Source organism: Ambystoma mexicanum, chromosome 4p (genome assembly GCF_040938575.1).
Source record: "Ambystoma mexicanum isolate Mex_15411 chromosome 4p, UKY_AmexF1_1, whole genome shotgun sequence".
Classification (NCBI taxonomy): domain Eukaryota; kingdom Metazoa; phylum Chordata; class Amphibia; order Caudata; family Ambystomatidae; genus Ambystoma; species Ambystoma mexicanum.
The window spans coordinates 1,003,514,292-1,003,538,794 of NC_090927.1; the positions used below are offsets into that span (position 1 = coordinate 1,003,514,292).

The following is a 24,503-nucleotide window of genomic DNA, read 5'->3' on the forward strand; positions in this document are numbered from 1 at the left end:
CAGGACATGGTCCAAAGGGCCCCAATAGGGGTTTGCTGGAGCCGGGGACGAGGGTCGTGAGCCTGCTTCCGGGGATGCTGGGCTTGACTTGGCTTCTCGGGAGCAGTGCTCATGACAGCACCCCCCCTCAAGGCCCCTCCCAAACTTGTCTTCCCCGGAGGTTTTGGCCTATTGGGAAAAGTTTGGTGGAATTTTCTGACTAGACGAGGAGCATGGACGTGGTCAGAGGGTTCCCATGATCGTTCTTGAGGTCCGGCTCCCTTCCAGTCGATCAGATAGTATAATTTTGACTTGATGATCTTGGAGTCCAGGATGTTTTTAACCTCAAATTCAGGTTCTCCATTTACTTGAATAGGCTCTGGAGGTTTATTCAGTCTGGTTCCAGGTTGCATAGGTTTTAGTAGAGATACGTGAAACACCGGATGTATTTTCATGTGGGATGGCAAACCCAATTTGACAGCCACTGGGTTTATTATGGCTGTAATTGGATATGGTCCCAGATATTTTGGGTTGAAGGTGTGAGGTCCTTTAAGTGATAAATGTTTGGTGGATAACCAAACTTGATCTCCAACCTGGTATTGAGGGGCGTCTCTTCGGTGTTGGTCTGCTCCCCTTTTGTAACGTTCTTTAGCCTGTTGTAGGTGGATTATCGCTTCTTTGAAAGCTTGAGTGATAGCATTGTGAAGTTGATCCACGGCAGGCGTTCCAAGATCTTGGGGCGGGTCGAGATTGAAGGTTCGAGGATGAATCCCATATAAAATGTAAAAGGGACTTTTTCCGGTTCCTGAATGGATCGAGTTGTTGTAAGCATATTCGGCTATCCAAAGGATATCTTTCCAATTACTTTCCGACTGCTGTAGCATACAACGTAAATATTGTTCCAGAGTTTGGTTTGTCCTCTCAGTTTGTCCGTCGGTCTGGGGATGATGGCTGGTTGAAAGTCTCACATCGATTTGAGCTAAACGACAGCAACTTCGCCAAAAGTGAGAGATAAACTGGCTCCCCCTATCTGAGATCAAAACCGAAGGGAAGCCGTGCAATCTTACAATATTTTCAAGGAATTCCCGTGCTAGAACTGAAGCTGAAGGTAAGCCCTTTAGTGGAACGAAGTGGGCCATTTTAGAAAACAAATCTACAATTACTAGAATAGTATTGTATCCGGAAACAGGAGGGTAAATCGGTGATGAGGTCGATGGAGAGGGTATGCCAGGGATGTGGCGGGATGTCTAGCGGATGCAGGAGACCCGCTGGTCTTTCCTTCTGACCTTTGTTTTGGGCACACACACACCACAGGACATCACAAACTCCTTTATGTCTTTTCTCCATGACGGCCACCAGAAGTGTCTCTTGACTTTTTCCGAGGTTTTGGCAATGCCTGGGAGGCCCTCCATCAAGGAATCATGGTAGCAAGAGATTACCTGTTTTTGTAAATCGGCATGTGGTAGGAATAGTCGTCCCTGAAAATAAGGCAGGTCTTTTTTTATGATGAAGTCCTTTCCCTTCAGTTGCCAGTTTTGTAAGTCCGAAGGGGTCACAAGTTGTTTAACTTTTGCTTCGATATTTTCGATGGATTGTGAAGAAATCAGGCCCAGGATTCTCTGTTCTGGAATTATTGGCACAGGTTCAGGATTGACAATATTATCTCCCATTCCAATCCAGGAAAGGGCATCCGCTTTGCCATTTTTGTTGCCGGGGCGATAAGTAATTACAAAGTCAAATTCGGCAAAGAAAAGTGCCCAGCGAAGCTGTCTGGAGGACTGAGCTTTGGCGGTTTTCAGGTATTGTAGGTTTCGATGATCGGTGATTACCGTGACAGTGTGTTTGGCTCCAAGGAGATAGTGCCGCCAGGCCTTGAAAGCGGACTTAATTGCTAAAAGCTCTTTATCTGTGATGGTGTAGTTAATTTCAGGCGCCGAGAACTTGCGAGACCAGAATGCCACGGGGTGCAATTGGTTAGTTTCCGGATCTCTCTGTGATAGAACCGCCCCCATTGCTAAGCTGGAGGCGTCGGTCTCAACAATGTAAGGGAGGTCTGGGCGTGGGTGATTCAGTATGGGTGCTGAGGTGAACTTGGCTTTTAGCTCTTGAAAGGCCTGTTCTGCTTCTGTTGACCACTCGAAACGTTTGTTTTTTCTTAAGAGGGCGGTGATGGGCTGCACCACTCGTGAAAACTCTGGAATAAACCTGCGGTAAAAGTTGGCGAAACCTAACATGCTTTGGACACCTTTCACGGAAGTAGGTGATGGCCACTTGATGATAGCGTCCACCTTTCTCGAGTCCATGTGGACTCCTTTGGGTGTCAGAATAAAGCCTAGAAATTCGACCTCTGTGACGTGAAAAACACATTTTTCGAGCTTTGCAAAAAGCTTATGTTGGCGGAGTTTTTCAAGGACGGCTCTAACATGTTTCCGATGATCTGCTTCTGAAGATGAGTACACAAGGATGTCATCTATGTAGACGACTACGCAAACATCTATGAGTTCTCTGAGGACATCATTCATAAAATACTGAAAAGCGGCTGGTGCATTGCATAGTCCGAAGGGCATCACTTGGTATTCAAATAGTCTATACTTGGTGCGAAATGCCGTCTTCCATTCGTTGCCTTCTTTAATCCGTACCAAGTGGTAGGCTCCCCAGAGATCTAGCTTTGTATAACTGCAGGCGTTCTTAACTTGGTCAAGGAGTTCCGGAATCAGAGGTAGGGGGTATCTGTTCTTTACCGTTATCTGGTTCAGGGCACGATAATCAATACAGGTTCTAAGGTCACCTTCTTTTTTAGGTACGAAGAACAGAGCCGAGGATGCAGGAGACTTTGATGGGCGGATAAATCCATTGGCCAGGTACTGGTCCAGATACTGTCACAAATGAAGATTTTCAGGCTCGGTAAGGGCGTAAATTCTACTACAAGGGGGAGTGGCTCCGGGTATCAGGTCTATTTGACAGCCGTAAGATCTGTGGGGAGGCAGGGTATTAGCCTGTTCCTTCTGAAAGACATCTTGGAATTCTTGATACTCTGGAGGCAATTGCGGTCCTTCGGATGTTGCTACCGCTAGGCCAATACTGGGTCGAGGATAACAAGTAGGTGCACACTCTGGGAACTATATCGTCTTTGCTCGCCAATCAATTTGAGGATTGTGTTTCTCCAACCAAGGGATCCCCAGAATTATTTGGAACTGAGGGGCCTTGATCACATCTAACACGATTACCTCCCGATGTCCATCTTGGCCTAATAACGTCACTTGTGTGGTGGTATGGGTTACCGGTCCGGAGGCTATTTTCGTACCATCCACTGTGGTAATGACGTCTTTAATTACCTTAGGACAAAGGGGTAGGTTCATCCTGGAAGCCATCTCGCGGTCTACATAATTTCCAATCGCTCCGCTATCAATGTATGCTTTAATGGCATGCAAACGATCCGGTCGTTCTGGATTTATGAGGACCATTGACATTATGAAGTGCGAGGTCAAAGAACTGGTTTTTACGCTCGGCAAGCAGACCTCTACACTTGTCGGGCGAGGTCGTTTCCCGGCTCTGGCTTTTCGGAATTCTTATCAGAAGCTCCATCTGTCTTCTTTGGAGGTTTCACCGGGCAATCTCGGAGGAAATGTCCTGAATTTCCACAATAGAGACATAGCTGCAATTGTCTCCTGTCGCGTTCTTTCTGGGTTAGGGGACCCTTTACGACCCCTATTTGCATAGGTTCTACGGCTTCAACTCTTTTGGTGTGAGTTAGTGGCTTAGAGAATACTCGAGAGTTTCGAACCTGGAGCGGTCTGCCTTTCTGTTTTGTAGTCTGTGATCCAATTGGACCACTAAATCAATGTACTCTGAACAATCTTGAGGGGGATTCACGACCTGGGCTAGGACGTCTTTGAGTTCGCCACGCAAACCCCTGAGGAAAGGCGTGATCCTCGTGTCCTCAGGCCATCTGGTTTCAACGATTAGTCTGTTAAATGACGCAATATAAGTCAGAAGATCCTGATTGCCCTGCCGTAGGGAAAGGAGTTCGTTGTCCAGGGCCTGCCCCTGGGAATGTCTTGCGAAAAGTCTTTCCATATTGGCCTGGAAGGCCTGGAAATTGCGAAGAATCGGGTCATCCTGTGTAACCAGAGGGATCGACCAATCAGCGGCGCTGCCGCTAAGATACGAAAGCACAAAGGCTACTTTAGTCTGATCAGTCAGAAAAGCAGCTGGTCTACAAAGAAAGTGCAATCGGCACTGATTTATGAACACCGCAAACCTCTTAGGGTCACCAGAGAAGCATTCGGGCGGAGCCAAAGGCACATTTCCAGGCAGATTGATTTGAACAGGATTGGCTGAAGCCGCCGGGGTATAGGTCCCTCCTGAATTAGGTAGAGGGGTTTGCCCCGCTTGTGTTTGTAATAACTGTCTGGCGAGGTCATCAGTTCGTTCTTTGGACATAATCAATTCCCTCCTCAGGGCATTCGTTTCCTGGCGGGCAGCATGTACTTCAGCTCTTAATTCCCCTAGTAACTGGGCAAGTGGATCAGTGTCGGAAGTTTCCATAGCGCCTGGGTAGGAGGTTATTGGAGGGCTTCGCGTTCTGTAACTCTCACCTGATTCCCACGGAGGCGCTGGTCCCGGCTGAACTGTTATAGTCTCTTCAATTGAGAAGCGTAGAGCTCGGATGACTCTCTGGACTGGGCTTCCTCTTATTGACCGTCTGGCTTGCAGGGTAAGGTTTCTGCAGGCGGAAGAAAAAAGGGTTAATGACCGTTTGGCTGGACTTCCTCCTCACTAATCGCCAACTCTCCGAAAGTCCAATGTCCTGGTGAGCTCTCACCTTAGGCGTATAAATGCTGGGCTCTCCATCCTGCGACTTATGCAGCGGTGCGTGGGTTCCAGTTACGTCACTGGAGGTCCTCAAAGTCTTTTGTGGCCTTAGAAGTGGCACAGGTGCTGAGATGCCAAAAGGTGATGCCGCCGTTACTGCACGAGCGGATGCCAGTAGGTATAAAGAGTTTATAGTCTTGAAGAGATGGGCACCTTTAATGAAGTCTTTGCATTGTCTTTTTCAGGTGCCTGGATGCTGAGGGCGTGGTCACTGAGAGCGCGACACGTGCGGTTGTACGTAGGTATGGAAATTTAAATGACACCTCAATAATGTCCCTTGTTTTCTGTTTTCAGGTCTTGAGATGTTGCAGGCATTGTTCGTCCGTTGCCGTTTGTATTTGTATTTGTATTTATTTATTTATAACGCGCAAACCAACAGGCCCGGAGGCATCAGGGCGCAATTTGTACAAGGTTACAGATATGCAGGCATAACAGAGAATCATTAAACATTTACACCTGGGTGCAGGTATAACATAGAATCATTATATACATTTACAAGAGGATCTTATATACATATGTACAGTAGTTTCAGTGCCGATAGGTGATAATAGCGGTCGGCAAGTCAGGGTAGGTCAGGAAGAAGCGCGAAGCCGGCCTTAAAGCTGGTTGAAAAGCCAAGATCTAGTATTGGCTTTGAAGGTATTGAAAGAGTCTTCCGCTCTAATTGAAACAGGGAGGGAGTTCCATAACTTGGAAGCTAAGACGGGGAAACTTGAGCCCCCTGCTTTTTGCAATTTAAATCTGGGGATCGCTAGACAGTGGGATTGGGCTGTTCTTAGAGGTCGGGAGGTAGAGTGGCGCGACAGTCGACTACCAAGGTAGATCGGGGCTTTGTTGGCTAGACATTTGTGCGTAAGGGCGAGTGTTTTGAGTGAAATTCTTTGTTTGACAGGTAGCCAATTTAACTTACTTCTGGTTTCTGTGATGTGGTGGTGTCGGGGAATGTTTAGAGCGGCACGAATGGCGTTGTTTTGTGTCGTTTGAAGTCTGTTCAGGTTCTCTTGGCTGGTGCCAAGATAGAGAGCACTGCAGTAATCAATTTTAGCCATAATAAGGGTTCTCGCTAGCGTAACGCTGTTAGACGTAGTGAGGAATGGTCTGCAAGCTGCGATAAGTTTGCATGTGTATGAAGACGCAGATCTGACAGCATTAGTTTGTCGGGTTAATGAGAGTGTGGCATCAAGGTAGAAACCTAACGTTTTGGTGTCTTTTGAAACACAAATGATATTACCATCTATGTTGAATGACTGATAGGATGGCTCTAGTCTGCTCAGGCGTTGTGCAGTGCCCAAGATCAGGAGCTCCGTCTTGTCATCATTCTAGCACAACTGATGTTGGGCCATCCAGCACGTGCGTAGTGATCTGTGACCTTATTATAGCACCTCTAACAATCTTCTTTTCTTATTTGCAGGTGTCGGGACCTTGCGGGCGTTTTCCCAGTCGCGGATGCACGTGGGGAAACACGCAAGTGTTAGGCTTTCTTTCAGTCTTTAATGGCACTTAAATAATGTCTTTTCTTGTTTTCAGGTGCCGGGCTGCTGCGGTTGAAGAGATCGTAATACGCGCACAAAAGCAGGTAAGAAAAGTAAATGCGGCCGCCTTCACCCGATTCCTACTTAACATTGTTCTTTGTCTTTACAGGTGCCGTTAGGCTGCTGAAGAGAAGGCCGCGAAGAATCCGTGAAAGCACAGATGGATCAGGTAAGCGAGCGCGGCTGCGAACGTGTTGCAACTTGCTAACCTTATGTTTCTTTTGCTTGCAGTTTCTGCCGGTGTCTGGATTCCTGGATGGTAAGTATAGTTCTCGTGTCTTTCTTCCACAGGTTGCTGAGCTGAAGCTGGAGATGACACTGGAATGCTGGAGCTGACTCGGTGAGCGTCCTGCTGCAGATGCAGAATAACGCGAAGCATGTTTTCCCAATCGGGTGTGGTTTAAATAGTGTTGGAGTGATTGGGTGTCTTCTTCCTCAGCCTCGCTCAGGTAAAAGAGTTCCTGTGTTCCAGAGCTAAGGAGTGGCACCAGCCCCACCCAGGTAAGAAAGTAGTCCCAGTTCAGGGAATAGTTCCTCCCAGCAGAAGGCTGGGGACTTCATCCTGCCAGCATTTGCAAAGGTGAGTATGCAGCATGGTCTGCTACAGGTAGGTCCACCCAAGCACCTTTGCAAGAATTATGAGCCTGGCGTCCCTAGCGCCGGGACTGAGGTTCCTTATGAGCCTGGCACCAGAGGCGCCAGGACATGGTCCAAAGGGCCCCAATAGGGGTTTGCTGGAGCCGGGGACGAGGGTCGTGAGCCTGCTTCCGGGGATGCTGGGCTTGACTTAGCTTCTCGGGAGCAGTGCTCATGACAGTTGAGGTGAGGCTGAACAGCCTTTGTTCATATGGGATTGCATGAAATGCTTCTTCTGATTTGCCAGAGAAATAGTTTTCTCTCTTCATTCGAGTTATCAGTTCCACAGATCTCTTCTTTCTCAGGTGAGCATCTGCTTTCGGAAAACTGTCAATATTCAGGTCACTTTTCGGGATCACCAGTGTTGGAACGTGGACATTCACTATTGTGCACATGCCTCCCCAGTTTTTCGGCAGTCTGATGTATGCCTTGGATCCAGATGCCCAATAATGGTCCATAATTACTGCGGTTCCATGTACCATTCCTGGAGCGTCAAAGATTCGTCCACAGTTCTGATTCTCTCCCATCTTCCTTGTGCCATTGTTCCTGAAGCACAATTTCGGGCTTTCTAGTGGCACTATCTGCAAGGGCCCTCCTCTGTCTTTGACCCATGTCAGCAGTTTTATGAGTTTTGGCCATACTGGTTTGCACAGTCTTTGTGAGTTTTCGATTGCTTCCTTGTAGGCTCCAAGGACCATCCATGCTCAGTATATCACTACTCTTTGCTCCCATTTGTTTGTTGAAAGTACTGTTCCCCAAATCTGCATTTGGCATCTGTTTTTCCAAATTTGAGCCTCTTCTGGAGTTTTCCCTTGGACGTTCAGTCTCGGGTTTACTTCCCATCTTATCCCTGCTCCTTTAACTTCAGGTTTCTCGTACCTGATCACATGATTCCTAGTATGAGCTCTATTTCTCGTCTTAATGTCCTCGACATAACCATCTTCATCGGGATAAGCTGTTTCAGTTGCCCATATCAATGAGGCGTCACTTCCCATGAACTTGCCTCTGGTCTTGCACATCGCTACGTGTGAGAGACAATGTGCTGTCAGGACATCCAATTTCTACAGCTACGAAGATCTTGGACTTCCCCATGCTGTACGGTAGAAGTGCACAAACAAAGCATTCTCCTTCTGAATTTCATCTTCGAACTTCTTTCATGTGCTGGTACCAGATGTTGTTTCCCAGATGTGCTGTGCTGTCCAGGTAGTCGTTTAGTTCATTGTCATCTTCATGCATGCTTCTCTTGATTCTTAGTGTTTTCCTGTAGTTTGCTATAACTACATCCCTAAATGCATCTGTATGACTTTTTCTTGCTGGTGGACTCTTGGGTATCCTGGTCCATGGTGCAGGTCTCTTCATCTGTGCCATGTGAGTGGACAGGAGTCTGGCAGCTCTTTCCTGGTCCTCATGCATCTTTTCTCTGCTGCGTGCAAATGCTCATGCCACCAGCCTGACGCCGTTCCGGTGTATGGCTGTATTGTAGACCTGGTACTTGTCCCTTGTGTTAGGACATGTGTGCTTGGCAATAAAGTCTCTGTGGTTTTGTTCTCCAGTTCCTCTTGTAGTTTCCTCGCTCTGGCTATGTATGGGAATAACGAGTCTACTATCAGTTGTCTGTGCAGAGAGTTTCTCCGAGTTGGCTTTTGTTTTCTCAAGAATTTCTAAAATGACTGCTTCTGTTGGTTTTTCTTTTAATTCTTCTTGTTTTCTTACAATATCTGTTGTGAAGGCTTTTATAGCAGGCAGTCTCTGCTTCTCTTCTCTACTGCTTTGGTTCGAGGTTCTGCGGCCATTGACACTAGGCCTGTTTCATGTGCATTCAGTGTTTGTGTGCGTGTTAGGCGACAACATTTCCAGAGGGCGCCTCTCTTCTTGTGGGAGGACCAGGTTGCTGCTCTGCACCCCCATCTTAATCATTCAACAAATGTCACTGTTATTTTTTCCCTCACCCAATAACGTCTTTCAAGTTCTGTGTTTGAAGAGTGTCAGGTGCTTCAAAAGTGTCCCCCTTCTTGTGAGTGACAAATTGTCTCTTATTTCAGGATGCAGTTCCTTTGCTAGACTATGGGAAGAAAAATAAAATAAAATAACGCTTCAGTGAGTTCCTTTACTATGCATATTCAAAGTAAGTAAGCTCCCAGTCCACTCCTCTAATCTGCTTCAGTCCTGAGGACATATTGGATTCTGATCAGTATGAAGAAATAGGGAAAAAAATGACAACAAATATAACAAATGAAGTTCTTGACTCTGCTCCCTCGATCTGTCCCTCGGCGGAAGGCTTCCTTAGACTCTCCTCAGATAGTCTCTCTGATGGTTGGAAAATTCCACTTGAAGTATGATTCCATGCAGGAGCATTCCCATCTGTGCGACATTAGCTGGATCTCTGATGAATGTGAGGACGTCATCATTGATAGGTCTCCCCACTAGCTCTGGAAAGTCAGTGACTAGGCGAAAGAGGAAAGAGGATTGTGTGTCAATCTGCTGTCTTCTGGTGACAGGGACATCTGTCCTGTCTTGCTGGGTTCAGTATTATATGTTTTTTCCTTGATGTAAACAATGTCTGCACTGTCCGGTCGCGTGGAGTGCCACTAGAATTCTGATCTTATTTAAAAGATGGCTTAAATGTTCAGTGTTTGCTGGGTCTCGAAGAAATGTGAGTGTGTCGTTCTTCCAATAAGAGTTGGACAATCTTTGATTATGCGAAAGAACAGTGTGTTGACAAGTTCATTTATTTCCGCCTGTGTTGGGAACATTTGATTCTTTCTCACTGTACTCAGGGAGTATGATAAGTTGTTCGGCAATGACAGTAAGGAGTTGTCTTATTGTCTTTTCGTTTTCAGGATCTTGTAAAAAGTCTGTAACACTGGTGAGCCTCCCTACCAGTGACGGTATGACCTCATTACTAAGTCGAAATAGGTGACTAGGTCCTTTGTGATGTCTCTACTGTGGGACACCATAAGTGATTCCGAATAGGGTTCCGGTGTGGAACGAGTCAGGATACTGTGTTTGCTTCCAATGTAAATGTCCTCAGTCAAAATTTGGCATATTGTTTTCTCATCAAGGCTTAAGTGTGCCTCAGTCCAAACTTCAATATCAACAGATTATATTGTGGCTTGTGCGTACAATTTTCTTCTTCACCCTGCAACTAGGATGCACAGTGTGTCCGTTTTTATGTCCTTATCCCCTTTTTTGCTTAGAGGAAGTGTCCAAATTAAGCCACAACTTGCAAAAGTTCTTTGTCTTTACTTTGCTGGTCCTGCGTCCTTCTTCCTCGTCATGGATCCCGTCTGCACATGCTGTGGTTCTTCCCCGTCGCTCATCGATTCCTCTCGTTGGGGTGCAGGCAGGGGGCCTTCTCCGATGTAGGGTTTGATATCACCAAGAAAAATCCATGCTCTCCTGCCCTGTAGCTTCACACATCCCGTGTGGCGTAAAATGATGGTCAGAGCCTGGTTGGTTCTGAAGTGCATACAGTGCCTGTGGAAGGCAGTGCAACCATCCCTTCCTTAGAGTAAGTTTCAACTTGGCTATTCTCTCCTTCAACAAGCCTTCTCACGGATCCCATTACCTTGCAGATGATAAGCCGATGAGAACTTGTGCTTTATACCAAGCAGCAAGTTAATCTGTTCAAATGTTGAATTAACAAAGTGAGGGCCATTATCTGATCTCATGACTTCGCATACCCCCACACCTTGGGAACACTTCCTTCACTAAACATTTGGCCGCACATGTAGAGTTTGGGTGTGTACATGGACCTGCCTTTATCCATCTAGAGAATGGACACACCACAACAATTAAGTATCTGTACCCGTTACATACTTGAATCATGTTGACGTAATGGACATGCAAGTGCAGAAAAGGCCCATTTGGCCTGGGGATGACTCCTCTCATTACCTTTAGTGTGTGCCCAGCAGTGAATTGCTGGCATATGATGCAGTTTCCCATAAAGAATGCAACATGCTCATCTAAATTCGGTATGTACCAGTCTTCCGCGAGCGTTGCTGCTAGAGTCTCCTTTGTCATATGCGCCGGGTAATGTAACTGCTCCAGCGCTATTTTTAATAGGGCTACAGGCATTACTGGTTTACTAGTGCTGTCTTGTCGCACACAAGCTGTCAGAGGGGTTTAAAGAACACCCTCGACGTTTCCACAGGTTTTTCTTTTCCTGTGGTGCCTCCCCTTGCTTGCAGTTCCATTAGCTGTGTTTACCCAAGGCTATTGTAGGCTTCAGGTGTTGTTCATGTGACCAACATCCTTTCAATGGTATAGGCGACTTTCACTTTCATGATCGTCTCACTTTTGGATGCCATACGCTTGGCTTCCGTGTCTGCTGCGTGATTTCTTCGTGAGATAAAATCTGTCCCTTTCGTATGGGCGGCGCATTTCGCGACATCTATGCCCACTGGGAGCTGTAGTGCCTTAATCAGCCTGTCCAATAGGGCTGCATGCTGCACTGCCATGCCGTCTGTTCGGAGGTAGCCCCTCCTTTTCCAGCGCGCTAAGCCTGCGTGTACTGTTGACGTCACATAGGGGGAGTCGCTGTACACTGTTACTTCCTGGTCTGCGTGATTCTCAATGGCGAGTATCAATGCCAATAATTCTGCAGCCTGTGCGGAGTAATGGGGTGGTATTCGTGCACTAATAAGTACTCGGAATTCCCTATTTGCTATGTGTTTTATTACAGCAATGCCTGTATATCTTTTTCCGTCATTTTGATCTATCCTTGAAGACCCGTCAATAAAGACGATCTCCCCTCTTGCCAAGGTATTTTCCTTCACCCTGGGGATTTCATCATAGAATTCTTCATAATTTGCACAGTCATGTATGGGCTCTCCCTCAGTGACTGGCTCTGGTATGAACATGGCTGGGTTCACTATTTTACATCAGACTATTTTTATCGAGGGATTCGATATGATCACTTCATAAGCAGAAGCTCTCCGAGATGTCAATGGGTCTTTAGGTTTCTCTAAAATGACAATGTGTGCTCGACGTACAACGTCATTGAGCTTCCCATTACAATGATTGTCGCCTTGTCTATGGCGAACGCTGCGGCAGCTAAACTTTGTTTGCATGGGAAGTGGCCTCTCATTACTGGGTCCAGATTTCTGCTGTAATAAGCCAGGGGATTGTACCCCAATGAGGTTCTTTGAGTGGGCACTACCGTCATGACGCTGCCATTTGTGTGTGAAAACAGGTAAAAGTCCTCTGCATAATTGGGGATTCCTAGAACTTGAGCTGTGCAAATAGCTCTTTTGAGTACAGCAAACCCTTTCTCCATGGCCTCAGACCATTTGATCCTTTCTTTCGTCACTTGGGCCTTCTTTAGAGCCTGAAGTAAAGGCTTAGTGTAAGAGCTATAGTCGAAGACCCATGCCCTGACATAGTTGCATAGGCCTAAAAGGCTTTGCATCTGCTTTATTTTGTGCGGCTTAGCCGTGTTCAATATGGCTTCAGCCCTTTCTGGGGTCACTTTTTTTCCTTCATGTGAGATCAGCTGGCCTATGTACAGCACTTCCTGTTGACAGTATTGTAACATTTCCTTGTCAACCTTATATCCTTTTTCAGCCAGTATAGTCAGTAGCAGAACAGAATCGTGCCTGCATTGCTCTTCTGTTGTGCTGCAGATTAAGATGTCATCCACATACTGCAGGACGACACTTTTTAATGCAGTATTGCTTAAGTCCATCTGCAGGACTCTGTTGAAGATAGGAGAATCACAGTACCCCCGTGGCAGCCTCGTGCTTTTCAGACGCATCTGTCTGAATGTGAATGACGTCAGATCTTGTGAGTCTCGGTGCAACGGGATTGAGAAAAATGCATTTTTCAAGTCAATCACCGTGAAATATTTTGCCTCAACGGGTATATTACATAGGATTGTAGACTGGTTAGGAACTAGAGGGAACTCGGCCTCAACAATACTGTTTATTGGCCTTAGGTCCTGTACTAGCCTCCATGACCCCCCTTTACTTTTTTCACAGGATACACTGACTTATTACATGGTGACTCTGACATCACTAAGATGCCCTGGTCCATCATGGCAGAAAGTATCTTGAAAATCCCCTCATCTGCCTCTCTGGACATGGGATATTATCAGGCTCTTGGTAGAATTTCTCCTGGTTTCAGTTTAATCCTTACTTCTCCAACCCCCTTCAAGAGACCCACGTCATAGGGTCATGTAGTCCACACTGAGACAGGCACCTTAGCTATGTTGTCATCAAAATATTCAGGACATTTTAGTGCCAACATCATTCTCTGTGGTACTTCTCTTTTAATCATCTTTACCCAAAAGGTGAGACTCACATCCACCATCGTCTCTTCCATTTCTGCTTGTTCTTCAAACAGATCGTCATCAGTGACATCAGTCACTCGATATCCTTCTTCAATTTGTATTTGTTTATTTGTATTGCGCAACCTGCCCGAGGGCATCAGGGCGCATGTTTAGAAAGGTGGTTACAGAAGAGTGTTACAAAGATAGGTACACATATTACATTACATTATATATACAAGATTTACAGCAAGAATAGTAACAGAGATCATAGATAATGCATGGACTGGCAGAGAGGTCAAATATACAGTATGTACAGTGACTGTACAATGGCAATTATTGCGCACCATTGTCTGTCCTCGTCATCGTAACCGTCAACTAAGACAACTTTCCCTCGTATTGCAGTGGTGTGTATCATCAAGGGAAATACTTGTCCCTTCTCCTCATGCATAGGTATTCTGGGTCTGAACAGGAACTCATCAGGGGTTCTCATGATCCTGTCCGCAAGGCCTGGCAATCCTGCCATAAGCATATGCATGCCATATGCAAAGATTTCTGGCTATAGTGGTATAGCCCTCATGGCTACGTGTCCTGAGTATGCTCTAACCATTTTGCATACATTTGAATAGTGCATTCCTGGAGTGGAACATACTATGACCTCCTCCGTGAACGAGATTGTTATGTTCAATTTTGTCATTAAATCTCGACCCAAAATATTTACTGGGGTCTGTTGAGAATATAATAGAGGTACATTCATTTTGCAATCTCCTATAGAGACTGGAAGGGCCTTTGTAAAGAGAACTCGACTGGTCGCTCCTGTAAAACTCTGAGTATCTATGGCCTCGCCGGACAAGGAAATGTGCCTTCACGTATTCACGAGCGTGTCACACCCACGTCAACTAGGAATTAATATTCCCTATCCTCTGACGACATCCACCGTGGGTTCCCTGTGAGGGTCTGGTGTCATCGATATGATAGAACACATGAGGGTTCCCAGTGAACTGTCCTATCTTATATATACATTCGGCCCACTGTGTGCTGGTGGATTTCCCCCATTCCCATTGTTACCTCCCATTCCAGGGTTCATGGTCTGTGATAGTTGCAGCGGTGCCTGTTGGGATTGTCCTTTGCGGAAAATTCCCCATGTTTTACGGTTGCACCCCTTGCTGCGCTCCTTGTGCTTGTTATTGCACAATGTGATTCTGTGCACCACCCTGCTGTAAAACTGCAGGTGGATTTGTCATGCCTGCTCCTGTTCCTTGGCCGTTCTGCATCATGCCTTGACTTCTGCATGTGCGCGCCAAATGCCCTGTCATTCCACACAGCCTCCTGTCATTTTTTCTAACTCATGTATCCATTTTCCAGCTCCCGATGTCAGCATTAGAAGCTTGTTTTTCAAATGTTCTCGATCCATGTGTGGCCATGGAATATATTGTGGTCTTATTCCCCCCTTCTCGAGCAACAGAAATTGGAATGTGTAACCCTCTCTCTCTTCTCTCATTGTTCTCCTGTCTATTGCAGGGGTAATATTCCTGCATCGCCGTCTATCTGGTAATGCCCTTAGTCTGTCCACATAGGGCAGTGAAGACACCCCCCTCTGACCGTGAGATACTTCTTCATATCGGTCAGGCTGCGTGGCGGACTCTGATGTTCTTGGTATAGGTTCGCTATTGTCTGACCACCTTACTCCTTTTCTCTTGGGAGTCGTCTTTCGCTCTGTCCCTCTTCCTCATTTTCCTTGCGCTCCTCCCTTTCGGAGTCGGACATTGGTTGTCCCCAACTAGTGCGTATCTTCTTTGTTCCTGCTTATTTCCAATCTATCCAGGGATAGTTCTCTATCCCCACTACTTTGGGTGACTTCCTCAGTGTCATACAGCTGAGTGCTTTCCAGGCGCTCGTCTTCCCCCTCCCCTTGGGGTATTTGTTCTAGCCCCATTTCATCATATATTCTATCAATCGTTTCTCCGATGCGTCTGGTGTCGAAGTCATTGTCAATATTCGCCCTAGACGTACCTGGTACTGAATCGTACGCAGGAAAGAATTCCTCGATGTCTTCCCAATCTACTACTGGACTGGGTTTTTTAACCTCTCTCCCCAGATAATCAAGATCGCGTGCTCTTTGTGTTCGCTTACGTTCTATATCGTCATCAAATTCTTTGCGCTCCTGAAAATGTGCCTCTAGGAATTGTTCTGCATAAGTAGCTTTTAAAACCTGGAGCGCATCAATGATTCACAGAGGGAGTCGCTCAGATCTGCAACAATCCCTTGGTTGGTCTCCCCAATGGCAGATCAAGCACAGAAGAAACAACAATGTGGGCAGGTGGGTCTTTAGAGGTCCCTTCCTGCCCTGATCGGACGTAAATAGAAATGCCTATGCTTTGTCTTTTTACTTTTCAATCACTGAAAAAAGGGTGTAAATGTAGAAATTATGTTTAGAGATTTCTACACCCATGGTGTGGGCCAGTGCATGTTTAACTGCGCTCTTGCACTTTGGGTCTGACAGCAAATTTATGTCTTGCTCCTGCAGCCAGTTCTCCCCTTGCTCATACATCCTCTCTTAGTAACTGGGGATGTGCGTACAGAGGACGGCAGCTGGAGAATGCAAGATGATGTTCCATTCTGCAGTTAGGGTCTGCAGTCAGCAGGCTCCTTGTGTGTATTCTGAAACCTTACTTTTTGTGTCAAACCTTACATTGTGGGACAACTTTTTAAAAATCAAGTACTTATGTGATGCATTGGGATATAAATCAAATTAATACTTAAACAGGAGTAATTAACAACGTATAAAAAACAATGTGAACGAAGAACTCTGGTCTACTGGTGCGCGCCACAAGGTTTTTCTATGATTCCTCCGGCCACTTTCCTGCCTGCCTCATCTTCTACCGCTGGTGCCCTGGGGAGGCCACTAAGCATCCACCAGCAACTGCCAGTGTTGCTCTTCTCGGTTGCTAGAGATGCTCCGAGAGCATGATACTGGAGCACACCAAGGTCATACGATCCGTCATGTCAAAGACCATTCAGATAAAAATAAAATGCGAAAGACGAATAAGCCTCACACAGATGAGCCAGCCCCTTCTCGCTTCGTGCAGGGGGGGCCCTGACATGGCCGATCTGCTGTACCCACTGCTCCTGGGGGCAACCTTTCTTCAAGATTTTCCCTCCTCATTGGAGATTCAGCCCCCACATCAAGAGATTGGTTCCTTCATTGCGTCAGCTAATCTTGCCGCCATTAGAGATTCTGAGTTCCTCCTGCCAAGACCAGGACTAATGTTCACTACCCTTCGCGTTCCCTGAGACTAGAGATCAGCAATCCAGCAGACAGACACAGGGGTGGGCTCTCAGGAAATGCTAGTTATGCCGACCTCCCAGGCAGCCCCCTCAATATACCCAACTCTTTGACTCAGCCTCAAATATTATATTCACAGCTCTAAATGACTTTTCACTTATACATGGGATCATTCTTTTGTGATCAAAAGAGCATTGGGATCTTACGTAGCAGATATCACTAAGCCGGAACGCACAGTCATTGACTGCCATGCATTATGTTGCCTTGGTTCCGGTTGATACCTCTCTTCTTCCAGCTCCGTCCTCTCCCCCCTCTGCTTGCAATCTGACACTGTATGATCGGTCGGATGATTCTGGCTGACCCTGCATGATCTGGGTCACTGGTGCCTCCTGTCACTACTGCTGTGTCTCTGCCCCTTCCTGGTTCCAGGAGGGAAGACACAATTGGGGGATGTGTCCCCTAGGGAGCAGGACACTGACACGGACCTCAGTTCAGAGAAAGACCTGGAAAATCCTAGTAGACGTAGACATCTTGTGAATCAGTCTACCTGTGCCAGACAACACCCCACTTTCCAAAGGGATTTTTGTTCTAGTGCTCACTTCAAGGTATCCCAGTTGCATCAGCTTCTAGTTAATGTAAATAAAATTGTGGATGATGCTTGTTAGAAGCCACACTCGTCTCATCCTACCAACAGGAACATTGGGGCAAAATGCAGGTTGGTGCAAGGTGAGACACTTTGCTATGTGCTTGTAATGGCTCTAGTCAAGCAGTGCCCACCACCACATCTGCAGCAAAATAACTCGACACGTAGTATGCATTCCTACATGGCATCAGGAAGAAGATGTATTCCTTCGCAGGCAGGCCAGTTCAGATGTCTTGCTGGCTGTAGGCAATCTGAGGCTGTGGAAGGAAATGGTGGAAGACTTCAACATTTTTTGGAATAATTTGCAATCAGCTCCCTGCTCGGCTCGTGGAAGCCAAGCATGTCTCCCCTCACATGTTGAATGTGGCTTATGGCCATGTAGAAATGGCAGCCTGTGTCATGTGCCTACGGGTCGAGGTGCAGCATAAGGCATGTCTGCAGGCATCTAATCGGCACAAGGAGGACTTAAAAGATGCTCTGGACCACCCGTTCAGTGCAAAAGTGTTGTATGGTCCCACGACAGAAGACAAGTTTCCGAAATGCTATGACTCTCAAGACTGTGTCTGTGATTTCCAAGCCATAGTTCCCTTCCATGTCTCAAGAGGCTTCTACGCTAGAGCCAGGTCGCTTCAGAGGTCCCAAGGTCTTCAGGACCACTTTTCAAGGCGGAAGTGCTCTGTTTCTTCCCTGTGTCAAAAACTAGGGGAACCAAAGAAGCAGCCTTCCTGTGATTTTGCTCCCAAAAATTGACCACCTACTCCCAGTCCATTTGATTAGTAAAATAGCCTCCACAAGGAACCAGAGCGAAAGATGTGCAGGGGTTACTTGTACATTTTTTTTAGGGGGCTCGAATGGTGTTTTAGTAATGTTCAGGTTCGAATGGCAAATGCCCGTCTTTTTCAGGCTTGATGTGGATGATATTTCACTGATCTAATGCTTTAATTCTTTACACATATCAGTAATAAGAAGACAGCACAAATAGGCTTTCCATCAAGGATAAGATTCAGCTGAAAATCTTGTCTCTCGCATGCAAATCCTCGACTCATGCAGCCCCACTGTACCTAACTGAAAAATTCACCATCAGATCTTCAACACAGGTCACTAGGTCGACCAACGCGTCTTGCCTGGTAGTCCCAAGATATAAATTAAAAAAGTCAGGGGGGAGTAGTTTCCCTGTTATTCTGGCGCAACTATGGAACACTCCTTCCTGCCCTCAAGTCGACCCAGTCTTTTACCAATTTCAGGCTAATTAGTAAGTACTAACTGCCACATCAGGAGCCCAACATTTTCCACACTACTCTCTGCTCACACCACCTCTCCTACACTATGTTCTTTGCTTTAGCTGCAGGCCTTTACACATAGCTATTAACTACCTTTTTACACTGTATGCAATTTGCAATCTGTGGCCATGTCTCATGTTTTTCTTGCTTCTGCTAATGTTCCTACTCTGAATGCAATTTGTAACAGGCTACATGCCTATTTTTGCAACAAGGGTATTCTGTAACTAACTATTTGACTATGTATGTGACAATTGTATTCTGCTCTAATGAGCCCAGATACCCCTGGGTTCGGTGCGCTATAGAAATAAACAATCAAACAAGAATACACAGGTTATAGGAGCAAAAAAGAGACTCACTGTTCTGATTGATGTTTTCTTTTGCGATGCGCCCAGCGTAAAATGGGAGCTTACCCAGCGTTTCTTTTTCTGCTTTGTCTTTTTCTGCTTTGGGGATGTTTTGTCGAGGACTTTTTTGTCTTTTTGTGTACACTTGCTTGCGTTGATAATGACGTTCTTGTGCGTTTTCCATCACAGTCCATGCCATTGCTTTAGATATTGACTGTCACGTTCTTGGACTGCAAAACTTGACCCATTCTGTGACTGGTAATGAATGTGCAGTACTACCTCTATGCTAGGCCATTCCTTTAAATTGTGCAGCGGCTCTTCTTAATTTACGCGCCTTTGTTGATGAAGCTGTCATTGTGCTTTCTCCACAAAGGACTCCATTTGTTATTTAGCGAACAAGCCCCGTGAATAATTAATCTTGCAGACGTACTCAAGGCTGCTTTCTAACCCTGCTGTGGGTAAGGTTGCTATTTGTTTTGAGCTGTCATGCCATCTGATCCAATGTTCTTTCAATGATGCATGTGTACTAAGCTGACGGACTGGACCTCTTTCCTAGGTATTATTTATCACTGTGATCTGACCAAGGAGGTATTTGAGCCAACTGTTTTCCGAGAGGTTACGGTGAAAGGATTTGAGCCTTCTGATTACCAGACCGTGCAGGTAATAAAGACTATACAATGTGCATGCACCTGTCTTGGGATACATTGCTTAGCTTGTGCTCTAATCCAAAGTGTATTGATTCTTTTTTTTAAAATAGTGCTTCGATCCTTTTCCTATGTCTGGTCTTAACACATTTTGAAAGCGTTGGGCTCTCAAACGACCTGGAAAAGTGCAGCGAAACCCATTAAAAGAATTTGATTTCAGTTATTAAAAAACACACGTTCCCATATCTCACCCGTAAATTATGGCATATGGGGATCGACACGTTGAAGCATAGCGGTGGTGCATGGGTATAACATTACCCCATTTGATTACTAAATGTAGTATTCTGTTGAAATGCATTCGTTTTTTTCCTGCTGTGATGTTGCCTTTTATAAAAACTCACACACAAAGATAGAGAACCTCTTAATTTATTTAGCCTCCCATCTAGGTAAATGTCCCTTACAAAAAACTCTGACTAATCTCATTGAGTGGCTAAACCTAGTCTGCGCTAGTGGCCCGCTTTACTAGGTGATAAAAGGGACGTTTAGGCCTCTCCCTGATTTCCTATTACCCCAATGTAAGTACTCATAAACCACTGTGTATATAACATTTAAAATAATAGAACTTGTAACAGAATTGTAGAACTACAACTTTTGTCGGAACACCCTCTAATCGCTGAGCTGATACCAGACCACTCATTTCCGAACTTTTTACCAAACAAGAACCGAAAGAGTGATTATTTGACAGAAGAGCACATTTATTTTTTCACATTCCCTTACAACGTCAGCCAGTTTCAGTCATACAGAACTCTTATCCTATGTGGCTAGTGGTGATAAATGACAAGGAATCGTGTCATTAAGACCATGAATGTCAGATTTCAGTCTAAAGACCCAGTTGTGTTCCCTCCGCAGCAACATGTTTACAATGTTCCCACCTCTGGTTGGAACCTTAACCTGTTCGATTATGGTCCACCGTAGATCATTCTCTGAGTGGCCCTTCTCCACATAGTGTGCTACCATCGAAGCTGTCACTTTCTTAGTTCATATGCACAATTTGTGCTCAGTTATACTCTTAAGTCCCGTCCCCTTTCCTCCATACTGCATGGGCGTCCTTTCCAAGGGACGGGAGACAACCGTTTTCACCAGAAAAAAATCTTCTTTCCCTTTAAATTTAGAGGCGCGCGGGTGTGTGACCCTGGGAGCATATGCTACCCTGACTCCGCCCACCGGCGCCACTCCCCTTTCCTGCATTGACAGGAACGGGCCGATTTCACCAGCGCTCCTGGGTTTGACTTTCGGCCATGTAATACCATGCGCTCTTTCCCGAATTCTTCTTCATCTTTTTGTCTTCTCTTTGTCATTCAGGTACTCAGTCCTCCGGCGTCACGCTCCTCCCTGGCGCATTTTGACTTCAGCGGGCTTCAGCAGGTGTGCAGCCTGTGAGGGGCTCTTCCCTACGTCTGACCCCCATGCTTTTTGCCTCCGCTGCCTTGGCCCTGACCACAGCTGGCAAGGATGTACCGCGTGCAATGCACTGACTCCACGTGCACTGAAGAACAGGCTAGCTAGGTGGAGGGAGCTCTTCGAAAGATCGTCTACAGAGGACTTGGAAAAACTTCATCAAGCAGAGATTGAGGCCCCAAGGAGGGTCGCTATTTTCCATCGCACCCCGTAAGGTCGACTCCTTCCTGAGGAAATGCCCAAGTGGGAGGAACCTCTCGGGTTCTGTACCAGCACGCGCACCAAGGCTAGTCCAGCTACCGGCTTCACGGCCGAGTGGTCGTCGGATTCTTCTGGAATCAGGGCTGAGGGACCGTAAGCTTCTTTTCTCGGGTCTACATCCGAGGGGCAATGCCCTAGTACCGGATTAATGTCCAAGGGAGCACCTACATGCAGCACTGCCGGCGACAATGCCGAGGGCAATACGCCTTCCAGGCCTAGACCTGAGGTGCAGAGTAGGCCTCAGGTTCCACTACCAAGAGTCTTGTAGGAGGCTGGGCCCAGGGAAGTCATGCACCACGACTTTGGCACGCAGCTCGACAAAATGGCCGCCGTGCCAGACAACATGGCCGCTCGTCCGATGCCACTCCTAGGAACAGAGCAAGCTGGTGAAGGAGTTTCAAGGTGGGACTGGAGTCAACCAGGTGCGTGTCCTACAGTTTATCATCAGCAGCGCAGGGCAGGTTTCCCCTGCTACCTAGACAGAGGGCGCTCCGGCCCCAGCAGCCCCCAGCCACTCCATCAACATCTCGTGCCACTGCTTCTGCCGCTGGAAACAGGTTCTTCTAAAGGTTCCTGGTGCTGATGCAAACCCCCCAGATGAGAGCCATCCTACGGGATGCAGTCAGGGACGTGCTCGCCCGGTCACTCCACTGGCACCCTTAGTCATTCCTCGCATGGCCCCGGCACCACAGGCCCCAGCGCAGCTCCCTCCACCTCCTTCGATTCCGGCTCCCCAGCCTCCCACAGCTCAGGCGGTCCCACAACAGCCTCCGGCTCCGGTCTCCACGCCGCAGCCCACAGTGCCCAGCACCCCTCCTCCTGCTCCGTATCAGCTGGACACTCAGGTGGATACAGACCAGGAGGAGGACCCTGGCATGCTGTTGTCAGCAAAGGCCTTCCACTACAGGCTTGCAGGTTTGGCAGAATATCTGGGCCTTCCTCAAACCGAGGTAGAGCAGCCCGAGGAGGGGGTCTTGGAAGAAGTCCTCACCCTAAGACCCCCTACCAAGACGGGTATCCTGATGCAGAAGGATATTGTGGCTCTGGCCAAGAAGGGGTGGCTCAAGCCACACTCGGCCCAACCTGTCAATCAGCGCCTCAATGCCAAGTATAGACCGATGGAAGGGGATACACTCTTGTTATCAACGCACCCCCAGCTGCATTATTCAGTGATCGCTGCGGTGTCACTCTACTCTAAGCCTAAGTTGTCCTCAGCCACCTCATCCTCGGTGCTGCTAGGCAAGGAGGAGAAGATCTTGGAGGTGTACGGGAAGAAGCTGTACTCAAATGCCTCCCTGCACCTGCGTCAGGCCAACGCGGATGCCATGCTGGCAGCCGCTAACAAGCGGTTGTGGTGGGAAATGGCAGACTTCCTTCCGGAACTTCGGTGCAGAGCCAGTCACGCTTCAAGGCGGGTCTAGGAGAATCCAGGCTGGTAGCGCAAGACATCATGGAGTCCACTGTGACCCACATCGAAACCTCTTGCTGGTCCATCTGCATCGCCACGGACATGAGTACGTGCTGGCTTCGGGCTACTAAGTTTGACCCTGCAGTCCAGGATCGCATATTGGACCTTCCGTTCAAGGGTAGTGACCTCTTCCACTCTACCACTGACGAGGAATTAGATAAAAAGATATCTCGCAAACTGCAAAGTCTTTATCCTGACGAAGGCCACGTCCAAGTCGTACACCCAGTTGCATCAACGCTCCGACAAGGGGCAGGAGTTTGTCAGGTTCCGGGGATTCCAGAAACAGAGGTCGAGGCAACCTGACAACTCGCTGAGTCAGCACAGGCGCACGCAACAAAAAGGGGGGGAGCAATGGCTTCTTCCAGTCCTCCTCCTCTGCAGCAGCCTGAGACGGCAAAGGGGCATGACGCATCTCTACGGGTCCACGTGTCTCCAGTGGGTGGCAGGCTTACCTCTCACATGCATTTCTGGCGCTAGAACTTTGCGGACCCCAGGATCCTCTACGTAGTATCCAGGGGGTTCCGCCTACTGATACCTCCCTCTCCTTCCTCCTCCCCTCCATGCCCACAGATTGGGACAGCAACTCTGTTGGCGGAGATGGTCGCTCGTCGAGACCCAAGCAGTGGAAGAATTACCATCCTCCCAGAGAGGATTAGGCTTCTATTCCAGGGTTTTCACCATACAAAAGAAGAACCAGGCTGGCCTGAGAGTTGTGTTGGACCTATCCACCCTCAACCTCTCCCTGCCTCGTCAGAAATTCAAGATGGTTACGCCAGCACTCATTGCAGAGACACTAGACGAGGGAGACTGGATGTGCTCCCTAGATCTGAAGGACGCCTACCTACATGTCCCAATTTGGCAGCCCCATCACTCCTTCCTACGCTTCAGGATCATGGGCTGTCATTTCCAGTACAAGGTGCTACCCTTTGGCCTAAACTCGGCCCCCAGGATATTTGACTGACTCATGAATGCAATGGCAGCCCCCCTCAGGGCCACCATGTCTACCCGTACCTTGATGACTGGCTCGTCAGGGTGAGATCCCCAGAGGGGGTTACCCGCCTTTCTCCGCGCTTATGAACAGACTCCACGACCTAGGGTTTACTATCAACCTCAAGAAGTCTCAGCTGCAGCCCACGCTGAGCTCACCTTCCTGGACCGCATCTGGGATACAAGCTCCGAGAAGGTATTTCCCTCGGAGGACAAGATTATGGCCATCAAGAGGGCCACTACGCACTTCCTTACCAGAGCAGGGACCTTGGCTTGGTGGTACCAACACCTACTGGGTATCAGGACAGCGGCCCTCCTGGCCGTGCCACATACGAGGCTCCGGAGGAGGAGATTGCAGCTGCACTTCACAGCCTCATAGAATCAGGAGAAGGGCTACCAAGCGGAGCTGGTCAGCATACCGCCTTCTCCCCACTCGAACCTCTCAAGGTGGGCCAGGGACTGCAACCCGCGGATGGGCATGCCCTTCTAGCAGCCGTCTCCTCAGGTCGTCATCACTACGTACTCCTCCCTAGAGGGCTGAGGAACCACTCTGGACAGCCACAGCGTCTGGACCCGGCAGGAGCAGGGTTTCCATATCAACTGGCTGGAGCTCAGGGCCATTTGGCTAGCCCTCAGAGCCCTCCTTCCGCTCATTGAGGGCAGGGCCATCCTTATCCAAACCGACAACTCCACCAGCATGTTACTATGTCAACAAGCAGGGGGTACCAGGTCCCCTCTGCTGTACAGTCTAGCTGTCAGCATGTGGGAATGGGCCCTGGAAAACAACATCTACCTCACGGCAGTCCACCTCCCGGGGGAGGACAACTTGGAAGCAGACAGGCTCA

General features: G+C 47.6%; 1 protein-coding gene across 1 annotated transcript in view; it reads left to right on the plus strand.

The window, feature by feature from the left end:
* Positions 1-24,503, plus strand: part of PREP (prolyl endopeptidase) — a 1,557,310-nt gene that overhangs the window by 844,168 nt on the left and 688,639 nt on the right. The window contains exon 10 of the mRNA XM_069606586.1: positions 19,397-19,500. Within this exon, the coding sequence (XP_069462687.1) occupies positions 19,397-19,500 (104 nt within the window). The remainder of the gene's footprint in view (positions 1-19,396; positions 19,501-24,503) is intronic.